We start from the raw sequence: 25,707 nt of genomic DNA, 5'->3' as shown, positions 1-25,707 counted from the left end.
TTGTGGAAACTGGGCTGGAGGAGTAAACGGACAGGGAGCAAAGCTGGCAGATTCAGGAAATTCAGGTATAATATCAGATTTTACAATATTTGCTTGTATCATTGAATTAAAATACATGGGACGCAATTAGTCTGAAGCAAATAATTGAAGGCAAATCTTACATCAGACAACTTCAATCAACTAATCACAGTCGAGAAATATCTCAAGGTAGCTATATTATTAAAAGCTTAGTAATGTGAACAATGGTATGTATAAAATGAAAAACTGAATTACCAAAGCCATATTTCTCAACGTTTGAGCGAAAATTCTTCTCTTAAAGATCTAAAGTGACTGTGATTCGTAAACAAAAATAAATACTAAAAACGACGAGAAAGACCGTTTTGAATTTCTATTAACCGTGATTTACCTTCATCAGATGAAAATTCGTCATCATTACTATCTGGTTCTTTGAAGAATTCACAATCTTTGAAATGGAGCAACTTTAATGCCTTATCCAGTTTTAAGCATATATAACTTTTCTTTCCACCAAAAGAAATGTCATCATCTTCATCTATTTCGTATACACCATACGCAAATGGTTGCCATTTATTTTCATTATCTTTAAAATAAATAAGACCTCCCAAATAACCATATTTAAGAAACTGGTAATCGCATTTGACTTTAACGGCATTCTTGAAAATGGTTTTTCTTGACTTTTCACACAAAAGTGGCAGAAAATCTGATTAATAAAGCCCTCGATACGAGAATTTGTACGAACTTTAACAAAACCGTAGCTCTTGTCTACTCTCTGGTAAAGCTCCTTATTTGCTTGTTTTAATCTCAAGGGAAAATTCTCCAAGTCGTCTCCACCAAGAATATAAAAATCGTTTTCGTTTCCAACTGGAATAAACATTATATCCGCTTCATTGATGAACTTACTAACTGTGTTGCAGGGAAAAGTACCTAGTTGTTTTACCTCTCCACAGTTAGATAGCTGGTAAAAATCCTTGTTACCATCATTTTCATTTCTGGCATTTACGTTTTCAATTATCATCGAAACCAAATTTTCGTGATTACATGCTTGTGATGCAGAAATTTGGTCTGTAACACAAGCAACATGTGCACAAGTTAAAGAAAAAAGTTTTCTATCTTACAACAAAACATTGTCAGAGTGCCATGCGAGCTGTTTCTTTGAGAACTATTGTTGTCATTAAAACTGTCGATATTGCTAACTTGCATGTTGCCAAAAATACAGTATCGCTAATTTTTTGGGAATTCAAATACGGAAAGTACTACAAAAGATGCCAAAGACAGAACTATAATTTTCGTACATTGGTTTACAATGATTGGTTTAAAACTCAATCTTAAATCCAATCAATTGGAAAGGGAGAGGGATAATAAAGTCATATAAGGAAGTACAAAACTAATCAATCTCACATTCCTAATATATAAATCGCTCTAAAACGCTGTAAAAAAGCGTTTTCGAATTCCCCGAAATCAAATATTTCCGGGGAGCATGCTCCCGGACCCTCCTAGTGGGGGAAGGCCTTTAGTCACTAACGTTTAAAAAATCCTAGATTCACTGCTGCAGGTAAATATATAATATAAATACAATCAATCAATACAAAGTTAGCGTGCACGGTCTGTTACGATGAAATTGGGAGAGTTAACGTTTTTTTACACTGTTTAAGTGATTTTTTGCGCCGCCTATGGCCAGTTGATATGAAAAACTTGCCGGATGAAATGCACGTACGCTGCAATCGAAGATCAAAAAAATTGGGAAACTTTTTCATGCATATCATTAATAAGTAATAGCATATAGTTCTCGTGCAATTTGGAAAAGGAGCACTGGTGCGTTTTTCAAAAACTTCAAATTGAACTTGTCCTTAGGTATGAATACAATACTTTAGCAACAACATTTTAGAACCTTTTGACCAGGTTTATATAGCTAAGCGTAAATAATACTCATCCAATGTATGCTTCTGAGTTATACATGAAAATGCCGATTATAAAAATGGACAGATAAGTTTTTACTAAAATTTATAATTGTTTAGCAACATTTGCACCTCCATGAAAAATTTTTTCTGCCAAATTATTCTTCTCTATCTCGCGAAAAGCAGCAGCAAGCTCTTCGTACCACAACTGCTTACTTTTTCGAGACTCAAACCAAAATTTAAGCATTGTAAACCCTTGCCAGGACAAGTCACGATGCTTTAATTCAATTTCTATTATTTTCTCATGCGCAATTTCCAGAGATATTGCCAAATCCTTCCATTTATCAGGAATTGCTTTCGCCATTTGTAACAGAATTTTGTTAATTGCTGTAAAAAAAAAACAAACGTACAATCAAAGCAAGGTAATAGCAATTTTTACGTTGATAACCTTACAAAATGTTGGATAACTGTATACACCCAGCCGCTAACATTATCATTTCCTACATGAACTACATATAATATACACAGCCATGAGACTTGTAAGAATTCATCAAGGGTGTGTCATGTTAATTTTAATAAAACTATTGATAACATGCTTTCACTAGTGAAGTTTTTGGGTAAGACAGCGTGTTAAAATGATATCACCAAATTTGAGTGATCTATTGCATGTGGAGGTTTTTAAAAATTCGTAATATCAGTTAAAATGCATACGGTACATAGCTATCAAATTATTAATTAATATCCAACACTGATGATGTTAACAATAATTTCTTTATGTGCAAAAGTGTCATTATGCATTTTACACCTCGAAAAATTTCTTAGCTTATTCAAGAATAGGCCATTACTCCTCTCAGTCCTATTTAGAGTATCTTTACTCTTCGTATTGATAATTTTACCCCACAAGTAATCATATTTAATCATAATATACTGAGCAATACATGCCCCTGCAACGAACACAAAATATACTTATTGCCATTGTTGATGTGTAAATGTCATGCACATAAAAGTGTTCTATTTTATAAAAATATTAAAATGATATAAAACATCAAGAGTCAGTGTGAGAGTGTTACATAACGAGTGCATAAGTGATACAGTGTTGATTTATGCTTGATTCAAACGGTTTTACTTATAACTTAAAAAGTTATTGTATGGTTAGAAATCTTTTTTTGAAAAATTATGAACTATTGTGCAGCGTTCGCACATGCTCATAGCATATTAAATATTTGCTATATCCTTTATAACAAAAGCACACCTATAGGCGACTACACTTACCACACAGTAAAGCTTCGTTACTTAAGCTAGTGTTGTAAATTTTTTGCTGCCTATACTGCTGTGCTACATAGCATGTATATTTATACATCCACTTAATAACACAAAAGGCGCTAAATATTTTAATTGAACAAAATACCTATACCTTTACCATTTATATAACACATGTCATATAATACATCTAAATTGAAAAGAAACATGCATCAACATCTGTATTTTAAAAAATCGTCATTCACTTGTAATGTTTAATGCTGCATAATAGCTACTGTAGATGTAAAAAACGTAAATAACAACGGCTGAATATATATATGTTGTAGTGGGAAATTTATTATAAAAGACAAAGACAAATGATAAAATTGTATAATATTGCTGCTAATATACTGACATATGAAGAAAACATCTTGCGGTTTCAGTTTATACTTTAGTAGAACAATTTGACTATATATAGGGTTTATCATGCAGAAACCTAATTTATCAGAAACCTGTACTTGCATTTAGCCCAGTCAAAAACTGATTATTCATGTCAATCAACCTAACTTATGACAAAGCCTTTTCTCTTTGCAAAGCATTACAAAAACCTAACAGCAATAAATAAGTTCAGAAAACGCGAGGTAGCACGAATATAAGAAAACAATATCAAGCCTCCCAGGGTTCATGTATTGTCTATTTTACTATAGAATGATTGAAAAAATTGGAAAAACAATAGAATTAATCAAAAAATGGCTTGGAAATTTTATGTTTACATAAAAATGCATGTTCATGATTCTAAAGCCATGGGGGATGGCCCAGACGCGCCTGGTACGCTAAAGCCATGAAAATATGCATAGTTACTACAATACCATTTTTTCAAGAAAGGAATGCTTCAGTCTGCTAACCTCGCAAAAAAACATAACCCTTAAAAAATATTAAAACAGCTAGTATGGCAAGGATAGAATGTTACAACATCTAAGAAACAGCAAAAGACGTCATTTTGGAATCTTAGATATAAATTAACAAAAATAATGCTATGCATATTTCGCTAAAGGAAAAAGAATCTGAGTAAAACGACAGATTAATTGTTTTATGCTATGATAGAACAGGCAGTCGATTTCTTTACTAATCTGTTCAAAGTGGATCTTGGCTAAAGTGCAATTTATTCTGCCAGATCATCATTAACTGTAATAATTGCAGCATGTGTGATCATTTAAAGAAAACAGACTGGTGTGACAAATGGGAAAAGGAGATTTAAAATCAAACCAGCCTTGCCTAAACGTAAAGTAATATAGGATGTTAGAAAGGTATTGACATACCTGAATTTATTGAAACTGACACCCAAACTTTAACTTAAGCAACAAACACATAAACTGGTTATGCTGCTGTCACTTAGAGATAAAGGTGTAAGACAATTTATAAGCTTCTTTTTCAACTGGTACAAAGACCAAGAAAAACGTAGTCACCAATGGAAACAAACTAAAACTCACGATAGGTCGGTGTGTGTATTTGAACCAATAATTTGACAATCTAGCTTCATTTTTATTTAAGAATATATTAAAAGTGTCAATAAAAAATATTTTAGAATAAAGAAAGTAAGGTATGCATTATAAAAGATTTGATTGCGACGTTTCACGTTATCTAGAATTAAAAAATGCTCTAACCGCTTGGCTTTATAAAAAATAAACAATATTTGTAAACCTATTGTTAAGACTAATTGAAGAATCCACTATATTCACATTAACTTGATCTAGACTTACAATTACTTAGCAAAATATTTGTCTTTTTCTCACATTGAATTTTAAGGAGTTCATTCAATAAAACTCTAAATTTCGTATTTTTACTTTCTAATATAATAAGCATACCTTTTATTTCCTCCGTATTACAACGTAAATTTAAAGGCATTTAAACGTAAGTCTAGCAGCATCATTGTTATCAATGTTTATTTCTTTAAAAAATGTATAAAAATTGTCAGCGAGTTAATTTCGACGTTTCTATAAGTATAAAATTCTATTTCAGCCATATCATATATAATATTGAAGATGAACAGGCTTTATGTAGTTTCTAACCTAAATTTCAAATCAAATCATGAAAGCATACACAATAAAAAAATTTGTAAAAATGCATTCGCAGTGAAAATGCATTGGTAACGTGTGCAGTTATACTTACAATGTTACCATTGTTATTAATTAAACTCTCTAGTATTTTAAATGGTTGCAAAGGTTTGATCAATTTAAGAATTGATCGTGGCCAAAAAATTAATAGCTAATTTTGACAAATCTGTTTTTACTGTGTAAGATAGAAAAAAATAAGGAAAATTGACGAAAAACTTACTTTAGATGTACATGTTGTTGTTTCATATTAGTTTTGTTTTATTTCAACAACATATTTAAAATATTTTAACACTTAACATAAATAAAGCTACATGTTTTATTTTTTTGGTTTTTCTTGAAGTGAATTAGCTATATTGTTCTCAATTTGCTTCAAACTTTAAGAAATTAATATTTTAAATCAATTTCAAGATAGCTATAGAAATGGACAAAATAAGAAAAACTAACAAGATAAATGCTCAGTATCATTAAACAGGTCTAATGTAAGATTATTATATTAAAATGAATCCAAATTTCACAAAAAAACTGTTTCACGACAAACTAATTTTTTATAAAAATTTTTAAAATTGTCGATTTTTTCTGTTTATATATAGCAAAAGATAATGCAAGAATAATAATTCATAATCTATAAACACACAAGACTTAAAAAATTTGTTCTAAAATTTCAATAACTTCAAAAATTACATTTTAAAACGCTTTTTTTTAAATGGTTATCTATGTAGTCAAAAAATAATTATTTTCAAAATTGATTTAAAAGAGTTGTGATATTAAAAATGTCAATAACGAATACAATTTAATTATTTTTTGTTTTTTTCTTCCATATTTTTCCCTTTAGAACTGTATCTTTTTTTGGGAATGAATAAGGGAAAGTGAGACACCTGGATGTGCTTTACAATTGAGGTTTTGTGTATAAAATTTCTTATAATCAATGCTGGTTTTTTAAAGTATCTTAATGTCACAAAAGTAGCATGGGTTATTGCAAATAATACAACCAAAAAATAACCCAAAAATTTGCAACGTTTCGCGTTATCTGTGATTCAAAATGTTCTAACCGCTTAGTTCTATAACAATGAACAATATTTATATACAAAAGTCAAAGAATTTTTGAAGAATCAATGGAATCAACTTGATCTTGGATACAAGTATTTTTACGATTTCAACTCTTTTTGACTATTAAAGAGTTCATCTAATAAAGCTCTAAATTTTGTATATTTACCTTCTGATATAATAAGCATACCTTCTATTTTCTCCGTATGAACGTGTAAATTTGAAGGCGATTTAGCATCAGCAGTATCATGAGACTTTTTTTCTTTGAAAAAGATATAAAAGTAGAGCAAGTGAATCATAGCGTAAAATGTAAGACTGATTTTTATAATAAATAAGTTTCTAGAAAAAAACCAAGTTAAGTGAAGTTTGTAAAGTTTACTGGATTAAATAAAAAAGAAAAAACCAAGAATCAATTCTTCAAGTAAATTATTAGAACTTAGCAACATGTTTTTCCCAAGAACAAAGATGTATATCAATCTAGATTTTTAAAGTAATAAAGAATTTTTTAAAGTGTAAGTTTTGTAAATCTGGTATTTTTCTTAAAATATTAAAAAAAACTGAAAAAATGTAAAACTTTATTTATGTCCTAATTTTTAGTAAAGTTTTTTCACTTTTTCTAATTTTTAGAACAAAAGTTAAAAGCAATTAGTAGATTTTTTTTAACTTATCATATATAGAACAAACAAAATATATTTGTAATAAAAATAACTTGCCCCTGACTTGTAGCTATGACAAAATGCAAAAAAAGTTTTAAATAGAGTACTTGAGACTTTTTTTAAAGGATATGTTTATATGAAGTAAAAAGCAGATACTTCAAAAAAGTAAAAATAGTTGACACAGGGCAAAGTCAAACAAATTAAACTTAGGCATATCAGTTTAGAAGTATTTAAGATGAAAAAGCTCTCAGTAGTTTCTAACCCTAAATTGCAAACCACATAATAAAGTATAAGATGGAAAGAAAACAAGGATAAATTAAACAAAAACAAATTTTAATTGCATGTGTCGATGTTTCTTAGTAGCTTAATTTAGTTTGGTTTTATGTATATGTTAAAAGAGATTTAAAGTATTTTTGCTCAAAAATATATATTAAAGAGCATTACATTGTTCACAACTTGCATCAAACTTTAAAAAACAAATATTTTTTTTATCTATTTTAAGATAGCTCTACAAATGGGCATTAATAAGAGAACATAACTAGATAAATGCTCAGGATGGTCAAACGGCCTAAAATAAGATCATTACTTCAAATGAATACCGACTTCACCAGAAACAGCTTTAACTAATTTTATAAACATTCCTAAAATTGTTTTTTCTGTTCAGATCTAGCCAAACATAATACAAGATGAATTCATGACTTGTAAACACAAAAGACTTCAAAAATTTTGTCTGAAATTTCAAAAACCACAAAAGTTACACTTTAAAACGCTTATATATAATATAATATAAAAAAATAAAGAATAACATACCAATACTGTTCGAAGATTCAGTAATTGTAACAGCAACATGATCCAAAGCAACTGATTTTTTTCTACTTGCCTGCTCTTTTTCATAAATATCTTTTGCTTTGTCATTTTCTTTAGTAGAATGATACACATTACCAAGATTGTTTAAAGTCGTAGCTACATCAGCATGTTCAGGACCAATTAATTTTTTTGGTGATTCCAGTGCTTTTTCGTGAAATTCCTTTGCTTTGTCACATACTTTACTACGATGGTATTTATTGCCAAGATTGTTTGAAGTCGTAGCAACATTAACAATTCCAACACCTAGTGATTGTTGTTGAATTTCGAACACTTTTTCATAATATAGTTCGGCTAAAGCATATTTGTTGGTCTCATAATACACTTTACCAAGATTGTTTAAAGTCGTAGCTACATCAACATGTTCAGGACCAAGTGATTTTTTTCGAATTTCCAACGCACTTTCATAACACTCTTTGGCTTTGGCATATTCTTTAGTACAATGATACAAATTACCAAGAATGTTTAAAGTAGTAGCAACATCAACATGTTCAGCACCTAGTGTTTTTTTTCGAATTTTCAACGCTTTTTCGTGAAGTTTTTTTGCTTTGTCATATTCTTTAGTACAATGATACAAATTACCAATATAGTTCAAAGTAGTAGCTACATCAACATGTTCAGGACCAAGTGATATTTGTCGAATTTCCGCTTTTTCATAACACTCTTTGGCTTTGGCATATTTATTGTCTCATAATACACATTACCAAGATTGTTTAAAGTTGTAGCTACATCAACATGTTTTGGACCAAGTGATTTTTCGAATTTCCAACGCTTTTTCATAACACTCTTTGGCTTTGGCATATTTTTTGGTCTCATAATACACATTACCAAGATTGTTTAAAGTCGTAGCCACATCAACATGTTCAGGACCTAGTAATTTTGTCGAATTTCCAACGCTTTTTCACAAAATTCTCTTGCTTTGTCATATTCTTTAGTACAATGGTACACATTACCAAGATTGTTTAAGGTCGTGGCTACATCAACATGTTCAGGACCAAGTGATTTTTGTCGAATTTCCAACGCTTTTTCATAACACTCTTTGGCCTTGACATGATTGTTGGTATTAAAATACAAATTACCAAGATTGTTTAAAGTCGTACCTACATCAACATGTTTAGGACCAAGTGATTTTTGTCGAATTTCCAACGCCTTTTCATAAAATTCTCTTGCTTTGTCATATTCTTTAGTACAATGGTACACATTACCAAGATTGTTTAAAGTCGTAGCTACATCAACATGTTCAGGACCAAGTGATTTTTTTCGAATTTCCAACGCTTTTTCATAACACTCTTTGGCTTTGGCATATTTGTTGGTCTCATAATACACATTACCAAGATTGTTTAAAGTCGTAGCTACATCAACATGTTCTGGACCAAGTGATTTTTGTCGAATTTCCAACGCTTTTCATAACACTCTTTGGCTTTGGCATATTTGTTGGTCTCATGATACACATTACCAAGAATGTTTAAAGTCGTAGCCACGTCAACATGTTCAGGACCTAGTGATTTTTGTCGAATTTCTAACGCTTTTTCACAAAATTCTTTTGCTTTGTCATATTCTTTACTACGATGATACAAATTACCAAAATTGTTTAAAGTTGTAGCTACATCAACATGTTCAGGATTAAGTGATTTTTGTCGAATTTCCAGCGCTTTTTCATAACACTCTTTGGCTTTGTCATATTCTTTAATACAATGATACAAATTACCAAGAATGTTTAAAGTCGTAGCACATCAACATGTTTAGGACCTAGTGATTTTTGTCGAATTTCCATCGCTTTTTCATGAATTTCTCTTGCTTTGTCATATTCTTTAGTACGCTGGTACACATTACCAAGATTGTTTAAAGTATTTGCCACACCGACATGGCCAGGTCCTAATGATTTTTGTCGAATTTCCAACGCTTTTTCATAACACTCTTTGGCTATGGCATATTTGTTGGTCTCATAATACACATGACCAAGATTGTTTAAAGTCGTTGCTACATCATCATTTTCTGGACCAAGTGATTTTTTTCGATTTTCCAACGCTTTTTCATAACACTCTTTGGCTTTGGCATATTTGTTTTTCTCATAATACACATTACCAAGAATGTTTAAAGTCGTAGCCACGTCAACATGTTCAGGACCTAGTGATTTTTGCCGAATTTCCAACGCTTTTTCACAAAATTCCCTTGCTTTGTCATATTCTTTACTACGATGATACAAATTACCAAGATTGTGTAAAGTCGTAGCTACATCAACATGTTCAGGACCAAGTGATTTTTGTCGAATTTCTAACGCTTTTTCATAACACTCTTTGGCTATGGCATATTTGTTGGTCTCATAATACACATTACCAAGATTGTTTAAAGTCGTAGCTACATCAACATGTTCTGCACCAAGTGATTTTTTTCGAATTTCCAACGCTTTTTCATAACACTCTTTGGCTTTGGCATGTTTGTTGGTCTCATAATACACCATACCAAGAATGTTCAAGGTCGTAGCCACGTCAACATGTTCAGGACCTAGTGATTTTTGTCGAATTTCCAATGCTTTTTCACAAAATTCTCTTGCTTTGTCATATTCTCCACTACGATGATACAAATTACCAAGATTGTTTAAAGTCGTAGCTACATCAACATGTTCAGGACCAAGTGATTTTTTTCGAATTTCCAAGGCTTTTTCATAACACTCTTTGGCTTTGTCATATTCTTTAGTACAATGATGCAAATTACCAAGAATATTTAAAGTCGTAGCCAATCAACATGTTCAGGACCTAGTGATTTTTGTCGAATTTCCAGCGCTTTTCATGAAATTCTCTTGCTTTGTCATATTCTTTAGTACGATGGTACACATTACCAAGATTGTTTAAAGTATTTGCCACATCAACATGTTCAGGACCTAATGATTTTTGTCGAATTTCCAACGCTTTTCCATAACATATTTTGGCTTTGGCATATTTGTTGGTGTCATAATACACATGGCCGAGATTGTTTAAAGTTGTAGCTACATCAACATGTTCTGGACCAAGTGATTTTTGTCGAATTTCCAGCGCTTTTTCATAACACTCTTTGGCTTTGGCATATTTGAAGGTATCATAATGAACAATGCCAAGATTGTTTAAAGTCGTAGCTACATCAACATGTTCAGGACCTAGTGATTTTTGTTGAATTTTCAGCGCTTTTTCATCAAATTCTCTTGCTTTGTCGTATTCTTTAATACGATGATACAAATTGCCAAGATTGTTTAAAGTCGTAGCTATATCGACATGCCCAGGTCCTAGTGATTTTTCTCGAATTTCCAACGCTTTTTCATAACACTCTTTGGCTTTAGCATATTTGTTGGTCTCATAATGCACATTACCAAGAATGTTTAAAGTCGTAGCAACGTCAACATGTTCAGGACCTAGTAATTTTTGTCGAATTTCCAGCGCTCTTTCTTCAAATTCTCTTGCTTTGTCATATTCTTTATTACGATGATACAAATTGCCAAGATTGTTTAAAGTCGTAGCCACATCAATATGTTCAGGACCAAGTGATTTTAGTCGAATTTCCAGCGCTCTTTCTTCAAATTCTCTTGCTTTGTCATATTCTTTATTACGATGGTACAAATTACCAAGATAGTTTAAAGTAGTAGCTACATCAACATGTTCAGGACCAAGTGATTTTTGTCGAATTTCTGACATTTCTAAAGCTAGAAAAGATATCAAATTTCGTGTACTTTTTATTATAAACAAATAGGCAACATAGGTTTACTTCGTTTTTATTAATGTTATTTAAATTTTCAATGTTTACCGTCTTTTGCCAGCCTTGACAATTCTGAAACAATTATAAAACCAAATAACAGTTAACCCTATGATCTGATAATAGACTGGTTATATAGCTTCTGCAGGTATCATAAAAAGTGAAGCCTGATGATATGTGCGACGATGCGACAAATTAGATTCTTGCACGGACAGTTTTCAATAGGACACAAACGCCAATATTTCATGGCCATAGGAGCATTTTGATGTCAAATTGAATTAAATAATTTGTTCTACCCATGACGTATATTTTTTATTATTAAGAAAGTCGCGAAACTAAAATATTCGAAAATCTACCTTGGGAAACGTTATCCGTTAAACGTAAACGTTGTACTGAAGGAAAAGAAAATAATAATCTGGTACAACTTTGTTTAGTCCCACTCTGCTATTTTGACGCAGTTAGCTCAGCATGTTCTATATGTTAATTATACACTTTTCAGTAGTGTTTAATGTGATGTTCTAGCGTCAATAGTGAGCATTAGTAAGTGTGTACTAATATACATTGCGACTTAATTTAAGTACGAGTTCGAAGTTTGACCGTGTACTGGATTGGCACGAGGAACTTTGTTGTCGCTGTCACTTTGTCAAAACTTTATTTTAGTATTATAGCTTTAGCTACGGCTTTATTTGTTAATAATAATATCAACGAATTGGTAATAATAATAATATAGGACTCTTTATGGACAAAAAAATCTTTACTAATTTACATTTTATGTTTTATATATGTGTAGTATTTTACTGTTTGCTAACATTCCATTTGCATTTGAGATGCATGGAACTATAAAAGATATAAAAAGTTTTTTCGTAATTGAATGAAAAGTTGTTCTCTTAAGGAATTTGTGAGTTTCAAAAATATCCACAAAGTAAAGTTTTTATATTGCTAAAGAAATATTTACACTAGCTACATGGACAAAGTTCGACTTTACTGATTTAAACGTTGACCAATATTTATGGTGCTCGATATTGTTCATGGTCAACAAGGGGATGAAGAAATTGATAAAAACTATTTTAATTGGGAATTCTATAATTGAACTGGTTCAGTGAACCTGTGTGTGAATTTGCTTTGCAAATAAAGATATGATAAATTTATTAACAAGTGGTAAAAGTAGAACAGGTTTGAAAAACGAGTTTGGTGATTGTGTATCAAGTATTGACAATGTGACAGTGGAACAAGAGGACTTTTAAACCTGGTAAACACATATTGTTATAAACATTTTCCAATCACGAGAATGAAAAATGATTCAGCCTTGGAAAAGTAACGATTCAAGCTGACGTAATTTCTTCAGGCAATGAAAATTAAATGTGGAAACAAAGCACACTTTCAATTCATATAGAATATCTAGTTTAGGCCAGGGGCGGATCAGGATTGTTCAAACATCAGTCATAAAACGTCGGAGGCGCTCCACACTTGGGGGGGTCCGAACTACGGACTCCGAAGCATTCTCCCCTATGAAATTTTGAAATTCAGAGCCTTGGGAATGCCATTTTCAGCGTTTTAGAGCAATACAAAATGTATTTTGTGGGCATCGTTTTTGCGTAAAAACACATTTTGCTTTCGTTTTTTTCGATAAAAAAAACTTAAGTAAACAATACTTGAATGTTTTGCCAAATATTTAGACTCAATATCATGCCAAATATATGGCTCATTAGCATGTCCAGGAACGTAAAATTTATTTTACAATAATGCTATTCAAAAACAGATATAGTCTTTAAAAATTTCTACCAAGTTGTCAGGCATAGACCCCCCTAGAGACCCCCATTCAAACCTCTATGTAATGAGTTAAGTTAGAAATTTGGTACTACAAATGACAGTTCATAGATATAGAAAAGTTCAGACTTCACACCATGCAAGTTTATTGTAACCCTTTACCCATCTCCACATCGGTGGCAGCAAATTCACCATTTGAGAAAAAACTCAAAATTTTTTTCTGCCAAAATTAAGCAAAAATTATCAGAGTGAAAATTTGCAGTTAAGGACAGCTTAATGCCATAAATGTTTATTAGGCATTTCACTTCTCTATTATCTTCTGCAAGGTGTGCTATATAGCAATCACTAGTAGCATTGTATTTGCAAATACAAACAGAATGTAACCGGCATGCCTTTAATTATATAATTACATGAATGTTAAAATTGGTTCATGTGTCATGCTTACTGGTTATGATAAATATCTTTTCATATGATCAAAGCTCGTTTAAATGTAAATCTGAAATAATTTAGTTTAGAAATTATAATGATCATCAGAAAAATTACCTAGTGATCATGAAAAGTACTTTGCTGTTTTGCCAAATTTCAAGGTTTATCTGCATACATAAGAAGACATTTTTACTTTATAGAAAATGCTTTTCATACATCAATAGCCCTTTGGAATTTATAGCAAACAATCTGGTATGAGCCGTAGATTAACACACCTTTACATCTCTACATGAGGTGTTCAGTTAGAAAAGGGGACAATATGTGACATGGGGCAACATTTCATGTATGTGAAATACTAAGGTTCAATACCATTCCAGTCAAATTGTCAAAATAAAAAGCTTCATGGATCAGAAGACTCAAAATCACAGGTTATAGTGAACAGCTTCTCATGTAATCAATGTTAGTTTTCTCAAATCTTAAACAATATGTAGTATAACTGTCTAATGATTGAATGATTAATGATCATAAACTGAAAAGCCCCAAACATTTGTTTATGATAAAGTAAATAATAGTATGGCGCCTTATGGCAACAGATTTTTTGTCCATTGAAATATATTTGCAGGAATGTAGGATTTCGCTGCCATATAACGGTCACGATTCCCCAAGCACTAAAGAAATCATAGCTAAAAGTCCTTCGTCAACAACAATTTTAGAAGCATCGATCTGCTTACCATACGCCATATTAACATAAATCGCATCACACGCTCGCATAAATTGACTTTGATATATTACATTCATGCATACAATTCAGTTGTCCTTTACTTACGATTTTGGATGTAAATTTCTGCTGATAAAACTCAAAACAGCGTTGGCTTGCTTTGGAACATCAATAACTGAAATGTCGCTCGCGAGATCGTCTTTGCCAAGCATTTACAATTCATCCATAAATTTTTCGCCCTCTTGAAAAAATTCCCAGTTTGGAAAGCAGCATTCATGTCAATATATGAATTTGTAAAAGATTTCCATAAATTCCATCTGATTGTAGTTTAGTTTCTATCATGCTTTAGAAAATTACTATGAAACGATCAAACATTCAATTCAGACAGTGAGCTTGACTATGTTAGTTCAGTTGGCTATCAGTCGAAATCGGTCAAACCAATCACAGTAAGACAAAAATTTAAACGAACCAATCACACGATAGCAAGTGGACTCCCTTATAGGTCCGGCCACCTGGCTTATCGGTCGAGATTATTCCAGATCGTCCACTGATCTGACTATTGACCAATGAAATAAGCGTTTTTGGCGTTCATAGACTCCTTTATCTGTCGAACCAGTCAAGCCACCCCGCTTATCAGTCGGTTATTCCAGGTCAATTAAAATTCAACTGATCTAGTTACCAACGAGATATTCATTGCATTAGTCATTAGTTTTTAATAATAAATAAAGCTGGATTTTTATCACGAAGTAAATGCGATAATAAAGTAAGAATAATTAATGAATTTTTAATTATTATGAATAGGTAATTTTTGAATTTCAAAAATCAGTCGCGCGACGGGTTTGGCATACTCTAGATCCGCCCCTGACTAAAATGTGGCTCGCGAGATCGTCTTTGCAAAACATTTACAATTTATCCATAAATTTTTCACCCTCTTGAAAAAAATTCACAGTTTGGACAGCAGCATTCATGTCAATAAATCAATTTGTGAAAGATTTCCATAAATTCCATCTGATTGTAGTTTAGTTTCTATCATGATTTAGAAAATTACTATGAAACGATCAAACATTCAATTTTTTCATTCACGTTTTAGTATACGGGCATAGACTTCTTTATAAATTTTTATTGCCGAAATAAATATAGATCCCAGAGCATCGACGACATTTCCGTCAAGCAACTTCGTGAATATCTCAGGAAAACATTACATTTCGGTCCGAAAGAAAAGGAACAAGGGAAAATACAAAACAATTAAGTTCCTTCGTAAGAAAGGAATTGTCCACGTTGAGTTTTAAATCGTACGCACTCACCTATCATGAAGTAGTTTATTTAAATTATATATAATTCACATGTCGTCGCATATATGGCTTAGACGCAAATAAGACATTGAAAAGGCTAGTGTAAAAGCTCAAACAAAATATTTTATTTTTAAAATACATAAAATTCACTCTTCAAAATTCATCTATAGTGTGTCTACGCTATATACTAGTCATTCTGTGAAGGATTCAAATTTATATCAGAAGACAAATAAATACAACGCTTAATTTGGCCTTATTTTATTACTACTATATATTCATGTTATGAATAAATTTTATTGATTTTTAAATCGTCGAATTGTCTGACTCCCGGTCTGCATTTAAACTTAAAATCGTCCAATTATGTTTCCCTTTAATCATAACTCACTGCTTTAAAGGAACGCACGACAAATAATTGTTAAATGTTTATTGAGTACGATTGGTTTTGTTAAAATTTTAACGCTTGAGAATTAAAGCAAGCCAAGAATATATTTGAAGTACGAAATCATTAATATTACAGATAAAATAACTGATCGTCTATGACGTATAGTAATTACAACTTTATATATTTTCTGTGTGTCATACCTTGAACTGATAACTTCAACTTTCTTGAAATAATCTCATAAAAACATCATACGCATCCTTTAATTCCGTGTATAATAAATGTTTTTATGCAAAGGAATTTGAACCATCGTAGGAATATATTGTTATGTAAAACAAGGGTATTACGCCTTATGATTTTTATTGTTGTTAATCATATTATTATTTAAATAATATAGTGATCATTGATTGAGCAAAACATTAGATGTATAATTGAATTATAACTTTGTGTTGTTTTTATCGTAGTGCATATGCTCGCTTTATTACTTTGCTCATTTCTCTAGTACTTATAACTAAATGTCATTTATAAATTAAATTGCACAGAAAGAGTGTAAATGCTGATATATTTTTAGCATAATATTTAAATACCGGCTGAAAATTGCAACACACAAACTTGTTTAATTATTCAAGAAATTTGAAAGAAACATAAACAGAACAAAAATTTTATGTCTTCGTTTTATTATATATGAACATGAAAATAGCAAGCAAAACACTCACTGACGGTTTTAATTAAACAACCTAAAATACAAATGTTTTCCAATTAGTGGCAAACATTGGATATACTAACTATGTATGAGCAATATGCAATTTTCCTAAAATTTTGCTAAAAGGTCAGAGCGCTACCTCTCCCAGCGATTTTTTATATTATTTAGCTTCCCTAATACGAAGTATGTTCTACAACCACAATGCAAACGAGAGTCTTCACGTCCTCCATTATATTTTAAACAGCTGCATCCAAGACATTTTCCTCATCAAGGTAATTCAATAGAAATCTATAGTCATTATTAGAAGGAAATCTAGAAGCTTTCTTGCATGCGTGAGCATATTTTATAGAACTGCACTGAAGGTTTTATTCTGGTTTTTATTGTGGCATTAGTATATATATATATATGTAAGTAATTTAACTATATTGCATGAGAACAACTTACAGGGTACAACTTATTGAGGACAATTTACGAGGCACAGCAAATTGAAGATAACTTATACGGCGGTGTACGTTGACAAAACAACACCCTACAAGTCTTGGAGACATCAACTAAGCCTTTTTGGCTTCTGTGCCTTTAATCTATTTGGAAAAACTATTGTGAATCATTGTTGCAATCACGTACTCTAGACTGGGGGTAGTGTTCAGACAGAGCAGATAAGTCAAACTTGTTAGCCTACAATTTGATAGTATTGCGACTCTTATTGTTATATTACGCGATAATGAGAAATAAATAGCTTCAGTGATTATAACTGGTGTCACACTATTTTTATAAGATGTGGAAATACTACGAAAATTCGTATTGGTTATTTCAGTCATGATAATTTGAAACGTGTGCGTGTCTCAAAATGATACTATTATTTAAAAAAATTAAAATACATACATAAATTACCCTAAATATGTGTACTAAAATGTTAAAATATCTCACATATGCACAACATTTCTTTTGATTATAATGAAATTCCTGATTGGACCGTCGAAGCTCTACGTATCCCAGCTTTGTAATTTAGATATCCATTTTTTGGCTTCTTCCTCCGTCGCAGCATACAAATTATACAATAGTTTCTCTGTACGAAGCTATAGAAGCATATAAGGCAGTAAAAGTAGTCTTTAAGAAGAATAAGTATTTTACATGCATCATTGTTTCCATCGGTTATATTTCAAAGATTTAAAAACAGGGTTCAATGTTATCAGCGTAAAATATTAAATTGCTTTTTCAATGTCAAGCCAAATTGACTAAAAGTGGTAAAGAAAGGATCATCTTTAAGCTTCAGGGAAAAATTAAAAGTTTATAAAAGAGCTTAATACCATTATTTAATGCTAGCCCCGCTTACATCGTTCACAGAAAATAACAAGCACGATTAACTAAATAGTTTTTCATACAATAATTTAAACCAATCGAAATTCGTGATGATTTAGTGCACCTTGAAGCTTCAAACAAACAACACAGCGAGGAAAGATACACAAATATATTTACTTACGTCGAAAAAAACTTGCTTCTCGTTTGCTAAAAATATCAATGAAATTCACAATTTTTGTAAAAAAAAACACGACAATACAATAACAGCACTTTTACTATCATGTAATCATGTTTACAGTTTTATCGTACAATTAAATACGTAATTGCAACTTGTTCAATACTTAAATATATTATTAGTTTTTATATACAGAAATAAATATCCTTTCTACAGGTATCAAAGAAGCTTAAAACTTTGCAATTCATTCAAGCTGGTGCACAAAGACATTTGCTCTTAAGTAATATCCCAGGAGAAGTTTTAACATTGGAACACAAAACACCCTCCCCAAAAAATCCAAAGTTAACAGAAAAGTCGCTTTTCTCAGTTATGCAACCGAAGTCAATAGTGATTTGTTTTAAAAGTTCGTAAAAACCATGGAAGAAATAAGACTATAGAGCAAAATATTGAAATAAAACTTACAATTCAACTGTGACATTTCACATGAAATAATTTCACATTAGTTGACAACACCTTGACAATGAACATCGCTTACTTCATCATAGTAACGAAGCTACAAAACCAATTAATTTGTGAAAACACAGAAATCGTAAAATGTTGATGTTAAGGACAGCAAATTGCAATGAACTAGAAATAAGTGCATCGAACAATTTGCACAGTTTAAACTTTGCGATTTTCACCATCAAAAGAGTCGCAAACTTTAAATCTTGCACCTCCCGTTCTCAGAAGTTCTTTTTAACAATTCCATGCTCTGTCAGTAAAGTAACGATTTTTAAATGCACTTTTTGTTACTTTTTCTTTTAACGCGATGTCACATATAGAACAATGGAATATTAACGTGAAATCACAAAAAGAAGGTATCACAAAGTATGATTTGGACTAAATCAAATAGGTTCAAATCTATGGTAAGAAACAACAAAGTTAACCCTTCTATAGTAATTTTTAACAGAAACCAGTAGACGTTGACAATCTGAAGCTTTATTTTACACCGTTTTCCACCTTTCATTATCACATTTCATCCAAATATCGTTCGCTAAAATAGCCAATAAAGAACATTACCTGATGTCTTTCCGTACCCAATACAAAATACCGTTGCTTCCATTGTTTGAATAAAGCACCTCGTTTCCATAGATACCCACATAAAAATTTCAAAGATTTGTTTTTACTTGGAGACTATAAAATGATAAAGATTATTCAAATGACTAATTCATGATAAATCACTTTGGCTAGTGTAACTAAAGCTTAATCAGAAACAACCCAATAACATAAAGTAAAACTTTACAATATTTCTTTGTTTACATATTATATAATTGTAAATTTAAAGTGAAGGAAAATGTTTGCAGTTAACAAACATCAATGGAAGTTCACTAGTGTACTATATTGTACCTCATGTAAGCTTTTGTTACTAGTTGATGGCATGCTATCATTCTGGTCTTTTAGATTTTTGTAATTAGGACACGTTTTAGGAACAAGTGATAAGCATTTCTCGTGGCAGTTGTATCCACATTCTGTACATCTGAATCCTACAAAAAACACATTTTAAAATACAAAAAAATTTTTGGTGGCAGGAGCCAAAATCTCACTACAAAACGTTAACATAACTACGACGCGTGGTGAACAGTTTTGGGGTATCAAGATGACAGGGGTGAGCCAAGCCATTTTAATTTATTTTGGATAGACTTACTTGAATAAATATCTTAAATTATTAAATTATCAACGGTACACACTCATTAAAATTTATGATCGACTAAAGCGGCGTCACAATCATCATGAAATAAATTATCAGTTGTATGACATAACAATTATCATAAATCTAGCACAAAAATATTGTCTGGCTGCGATTGTTTCACTTTCATTTCAGATATAAATTAATACTAGGGGTGTATTTAACCAACATGAACGCGCGTGCATTCTGCTATAAAGCTTTGCTAGTTGTAAAATTTTATTAGCAAAATTTCCATAGAAACTTTGTACAGTAGACAAGATAAAGAAGCGTGTTTATAGATGCAACGGAAAGTCAACTGTATGGCCATCATAGATAGATAGATACACAAGCAAACCACACCTCCTTTTCCAATATTCCATATCACTTGTAGACAGAAATCGCAGTTGGTTGGCGTAAAGAAGCTGTGAGGTTCAAATGAATGAGGTCGTGAAAAACCTTGGTTACTGTAGTCTTCGATTTGAAGTTTTCCCTGAAATATAAAAGTAACATCTGTCACATAGTATGTAGCTTTAAAAGAAACTAAGTGAAATCAGTTTCTACAAGGTCATTTTATAAAATTAACAAAGTTACTCTCTACTTCAAAGGTATAAATACTCAGCAAAAGTTGTAAAAATAATGTTGAATTACAAATTTAAGCAATTGCTGTCTATTCTTTGCAAAACACAACAATGTTGACATTTTTTTAAAGCTAAGATCTTGACAGGCATGGAAAGCCTAACTAACGTAACAAAGGAATCAACGTATTATGAAAATTTAAACAAAACAAATTATTTACTGAAACCAGTACAAAAGGTGTGTTGTCATGTGAAGTGAGCCACCACAAGGTAGGTCACTTAACAAAACAAATTATTTACTGAAACCAGTACAAAAGGTGTGTTGTCATGTGAAGTGAGCCGCCACAAGGTAGGTCACCTTACAAAAGTTGCAACTTTAAGATGTCAATTTTACCTCCATTTCAGCAAAAAGAAAATAAATGAAGATTAAACTAATGCGTTAACTGACTACTTTTCAAGATTTTATCAAAAAATCAGAATTCGGAGACATTAAAATTTTGTACAAACTGTGTTCGAGAAACTTTCAAAATGGCAGCATGATACCAATCTAACATTGTGTGAAAAAAAACTTTAAAAAACACGGGTGCTGATTAGTGCAATGCTCGAAAATACCGTGTCTATAAAACCCTTTATTTCACGAGAGCTTCAGTCTCCCAAAATTATTAAAAAACTTGCGTGGTTATTGCGGAAAGTTTCAATGCAAAAATATAAACAACATGTTATTAAAATTCAAGAATTCATTGTCTATATATTCTTCTTAAAACGTTATTTCATAAAGAAAATACAAAAAAATATTTGCCTATTCCTATTGATTTATATAGAATGTTATTTATTGTTTCTCCCAATCACGTGTTTCTAAAACTCTCAAGAAACTCAGAAAGTGTTTTCTAGTTCTTAAAGAATACAACATATTCCAAAAAACATGAATACGTGAATTTCATGGTTTAGTGCTACCAGCAATGCAAAACAAAATGTTAAAAAAGTGCTATTTTATAAGTTGCCAAACTATTACAAAAATCCTTTTGTATATAGAAATTATTTTATCAAAAATCACACAATAGAACGAGTATATTGCATGAACGGGATAATTGATTCAAGATCACGTAATCATAAAATGGTCATTGAAGTTATAAATTATCTACAATCAATATAAATTAATCATAAAGAAAAAGAACCATAAATACTACCTCAAGTATTATGTCCATCGTATCTCGTTTGTGTAGTACACCACTACGGACTCTGGAAAGTTCTTCGTTGTATGTTAAACACTTTAAAGAAAAAATGCAAGTCAGTGATGGTGTTCATTCGTACCATGCAAACACCAGAGTATGTGATGGTATTCATACCATGCACATACTCTAGTCTGGTGTTCATACACTCCAGTCTGTAATGGTATTCATACCATGCACACACTTCAGTCTGTAATGGTATTCATACCATGACAGACACTTCAGTCTGGTATTCATACAATGCATACACTCCAGTTTCTGATGGTATTCATACATACAATGCACACACCACAATCTGCAACGGTATTCATACGTACAATGCACACACTCCAATCTGTAATGGTATTCACACCATGCACACACTGCAGTAAGAAAAAAGTAGTTATGCTGCCTAAATGAGACTTAAAATATGATATTCACAAGCCATTTACAAAAAATCCAGTGGATGACCTTTACTTAACGTCTACAAAGTAAAAGTAAAACAACATGTCACAATGAAAGTATCTTTGCTATAAATACCGTTTTCGTTATTTTAGGCTGTTCCAAACGCTCCCATATTTTTTTCCAACGAGTTGCGTGTTTGTAAGCCTCTTCTTCGATGCGATTATATTCGTACAAATGATATGCGCAGCTACTACTGTCGTAATGAACCGATCCACAAAACATACCACTTCGACAGCGTCTAGTAAACAATATGAAGCGTTAGCTATTTTATTCAATAATTTACGCATGGTTGAATATTATAAATCACCTTTTTAAACTTATAGTAAAGTTTGCAACAAAAAATTAAGCATGCAAGCTACGAATGGAATTAAAATTATTTTTTAATACAAACATGCTAACAATGGAAGCACTACATAATGTTTAAATGGAAACATCCTAACTATTAAAGTACTCAATAATTTTCAAATGAAAACGCGCTAAGTATCGAAGTACTTCACTAATTTTTAATGGAAACACGCAAATCGTAGAGGTACTTTGCTAAGTTTTAAATGGAAACGCGCTTACTTCTTAACGCAATATCTTATTTTATACCTGTTGGCTTCATACTTGTCTTCTAACTTCTGTTGTCCTTCCTCGGCAGCAGTTTCTGCGTCATTTATGACTTCTTGATCAAACTCTGGACCAGTGGAGACATTCTCCGAAACAAAATAACTCCATAATTTTAGATTGCAAACTTTGCAGTGAGGACGAAGCACCTGGGAATTTAGAAATAATGTATTAAATCTGGTTTACGAGAAGAAAATCATCTAGAGAAAATAAAGTGAACGAGTCCTTGTGAGATACTATACATATTTTAGATGCTCAATAAATTATAATTATTGTGTTTGTGAGCGAAATTCTAGCAACAAAAATATATTTTCGTTCCAATTTATAATCAAACCTTTCCTATTTACACAAACAAATTTTGTTCAAATTTTGTTGTATCTCATTAAAAACATCGCACAATATAATTATACACAGACATACGTATTTGTCATCATTTTTGTCTTGAGAAGAAAAATATTCAGGTTTAACCATTGTCTCTACAAAATTTTACTCTCAGACACGCGTGTGTGTGGGTGAAATCCCGCTAGCTTATCACTGTAAATGGACTTTTTAGGCCGTGCCTGGAAGGATTGGGACCAGTTAAATTGCTGGCTTTATGTTTTTGGCGGGAAGTAAAATTCCAGTTCTATTTAGTTCAATGGGTTTTACAGTCCAATAAAGTCACTTTAAGTACAACACGACAAATCAAGGATATTCTAAGATTTACTAAATGAAGATAAACAAGGCGTCCATTCAAAAATAAGCTGAGTTAAATGCCTGTCTTTTATTGATCTTGTTTTAAATCAACTTGACGGTGATTACACAACTACATGACCGAAAAGCATGCAGGTAATTTCATTGTATTGCATGCGAACTGTTGCTGCAAAGATTTGCTAAAATATAGCTGCAAATCAACAACTCACCTTTTCAGAATGTTCTTTCGAAAACTTGAAATTATAAAATAATGATTTTTTGTGTAGCATGTCGATGTAATCCCAAAGACTTTTTATGTGAGATTTAGAAGTCTTTGCATCTTTCTTTTCAGCATCTGATAGCCAACCCATCTGCACACGTTCGTGCTCTGAATCCAGTAAAAACGTACGAAAACACATGGAGACATGATGATAGGCGAGGAAATGTAAATAATACTCGTTGAATTCGAAGAATAGTGGATACTGACGTAATATCTGAGAACATAAAAAATATGTAGATATGAGTAATTTTTCCAAACTTTCATATAAAAATAAGTAACTAAGAACACAAACAATATGAACAAATAGCTAAGTCACTTTATCATTAATTTTGAATTAAAGCAAATAAAAAAGATGGGAGACAATCGATGTCTAAACATTTCCCACCTAAATTCTTCAATAATATACGGTGTTTTTACTTTACGAAACGAGCGTGTTCTTCTAAGTGCGTCACTGATGGCGATGAGTAACTTATTTCTGGGCCCGAAAAGACCATTGAAAAAATATTGTGCATATGTTCTTAAAATGAATTTAACTATCTAGAGAAGTTATTTTTTGAACCTGATCTATGCATTTTAAAAAGTTTGATATTTAACAAGATACTGAAACAGTCATTGAGAGGTTTATGGAGTCTTACAATGCAAGAAAACTTTGAAGATAATGACCACGAAAGAGTTGCTTTTAAGAGTTAAATGTATATTTCAAATTTATGGTGAGAAAAGCGCCTTAACTTCATGACTAAAATTTTTGATCGAATAAAGTGTTCAAACAAACAACTCATGCTTAACTCAAGCTTTGATCAAACGTTTTTTTTTAATCTAATATAAAAAAATATTTCGCACAATACTAAGACGACAGACATCAGACCCATCTTAACGCCAATTTTTTAAGATAACTTTAAGAAACAATGATAACCTGATGGACGCCATCAAGAAATTGCAAGAAAACATGCGTGAATTCACTTGATTGCGTTGAATGTGTATGATTACAGCGATGTGAGAAGCAATGTTCAAAGTTCAACCATTCTTTTTCAACAAAAACTTTAAAACCATTAATCGTTTGGTAGTATGGATCTAACAGTACTTGAGCAAATGACGTCTCACCTACAAAAAAACAACATGAAGTATTAACTGTAGTTGTTCGTACGTGAAGCAGAGACATAGCCAGTTCGATCATTGGGAGGAGGGGGGAGTGGAGAATATTTATATATGCATATTAAAATGGAACTGAAAAAAAAACATATTCGATTTCAAAGGAACTGGATATGATAAAAGTAAGATCTTGTGCTTGGGTATTGAGGGCTTACACTACTATCGCCATTGACCATCGTAAAAATAAAAAATACAGATAATAAACACACCAAGAAAGATTAAAAAACGTACAGTGCAGCAGGCTCTCATCATTGCTCAGTTATTGCTTTGTCAACGGAATCCACAACAGAAACACTTATAGATGCATTGTCATTTGATGGTAGATTCATCGTTGCTTTAGACATGTTGACGTTGGCTGCCAGTGAACGATGTTTCGTCTCCGCTTTATTCCACGACACAGGATTTGAAGACACTTAAAATCTAAAAGCATAGAAAATCACGATTACATGAGCACATAATAATGCTTAAAGCAAAACTTTAGGATCCATAAGAAAAAGTGATCAATGCAGGTACATTTACTAATGTTAATAAAACTTAAAGAATGGCAAACAGTCCCTAAATACTTATATTGTAATTCATAAATATTTTACAAAAATCAACAGTATCCATAATTTAGATATAGCGTAGACAATCAAGCTATATCTAAATTGATCACTCAGTTTTAGAAAAACAATTATACAATTCATTTTCATTAGTTCTCGTTTATTTTTTGAGGATACTTTAATTCAAACCAAA

The 25,707-nt window shown here is 31.6% G+C and overlaps 1 protein-coding gene across 3 annotated transcripts in view; it reads right to left on the bottom strand.

Moving 5' to 3' along the window:
- The window catches only part of LOC124455410 (myotubularin-related protein 5-like), a 45,056-nt gene that overhangs the window by 16,865 nt on the left and 2,484 nt on the right, over window positions 1–25,707 (bottom strand). Inside the window, exons 4-15 of one of the 3 annotated variants that reach the window (XR_006951833.1) lie at window positions 25,182–25,392; window positions 24,737–24,924; window positions 23,774–24,037; window positions 22,857–23,020; window positions 22,341–22,503; window positions 21,780–21,860; window positions 20,378–20,507; window positions 19,699–19,835; window positions 19,372–19,485; window positions 18,775–18,865; window positions 18,319–18,344; window positions 17,673–17,914 (exon numbers count right to left, since the gene is read on the bottom strand). Coding sequence is in view for 1 of the 3 variants with exons in the window: in XM_047006055.1 (XP_046862011.1) it covers window positions 23,774–24,037; window positions 24,737–24,924; window positions 25,182–25,224 (495 nt within the window). In the remaining 2 variants the exon portion in view is untranslated. Of the gene's footprint in view, window positions 1–17,672; window positions 17,915–18,318; window positions 18,345–18,774; window positions 18,866–19,371; window positions 19,486–19,698; window positions 19,836–20,377; window positions 20,508–21,779; window positions 21,861–22,340; window positions 22,504–22,856; window positions 23,021–23,773; window positions 24,038–24,736; window positions 24,925–25,181; window positions 25,393–25,707 lie in introns of those variants that run through there. The other 2 variants (XR_006951832.1, XM_047006055.1) reach the window with 2 other exon arrangements.

Source organism: Xenia sp. Carnegie-2017, unplaced genomic scaffold (assembly GCF_021976095.1).
Source record: "Xenia sp. Carnegie-2017 unplaced genomic scaffold, XeniaSp_v1 HiC_scaffold_4, whole genome shotgun sequence".
Lineage (NCBI taxonomy): Eukaryota > Metazoa > Cnidaria > Anthozoa > Malacalcyonacea > Xeniidae > Xenia > Xenia sp. Carnegie-2017.
Note: the sequence above shows the minus strand (reverse complement) of the source record. Positions and strands in the feature narration are given on the sequence as shown.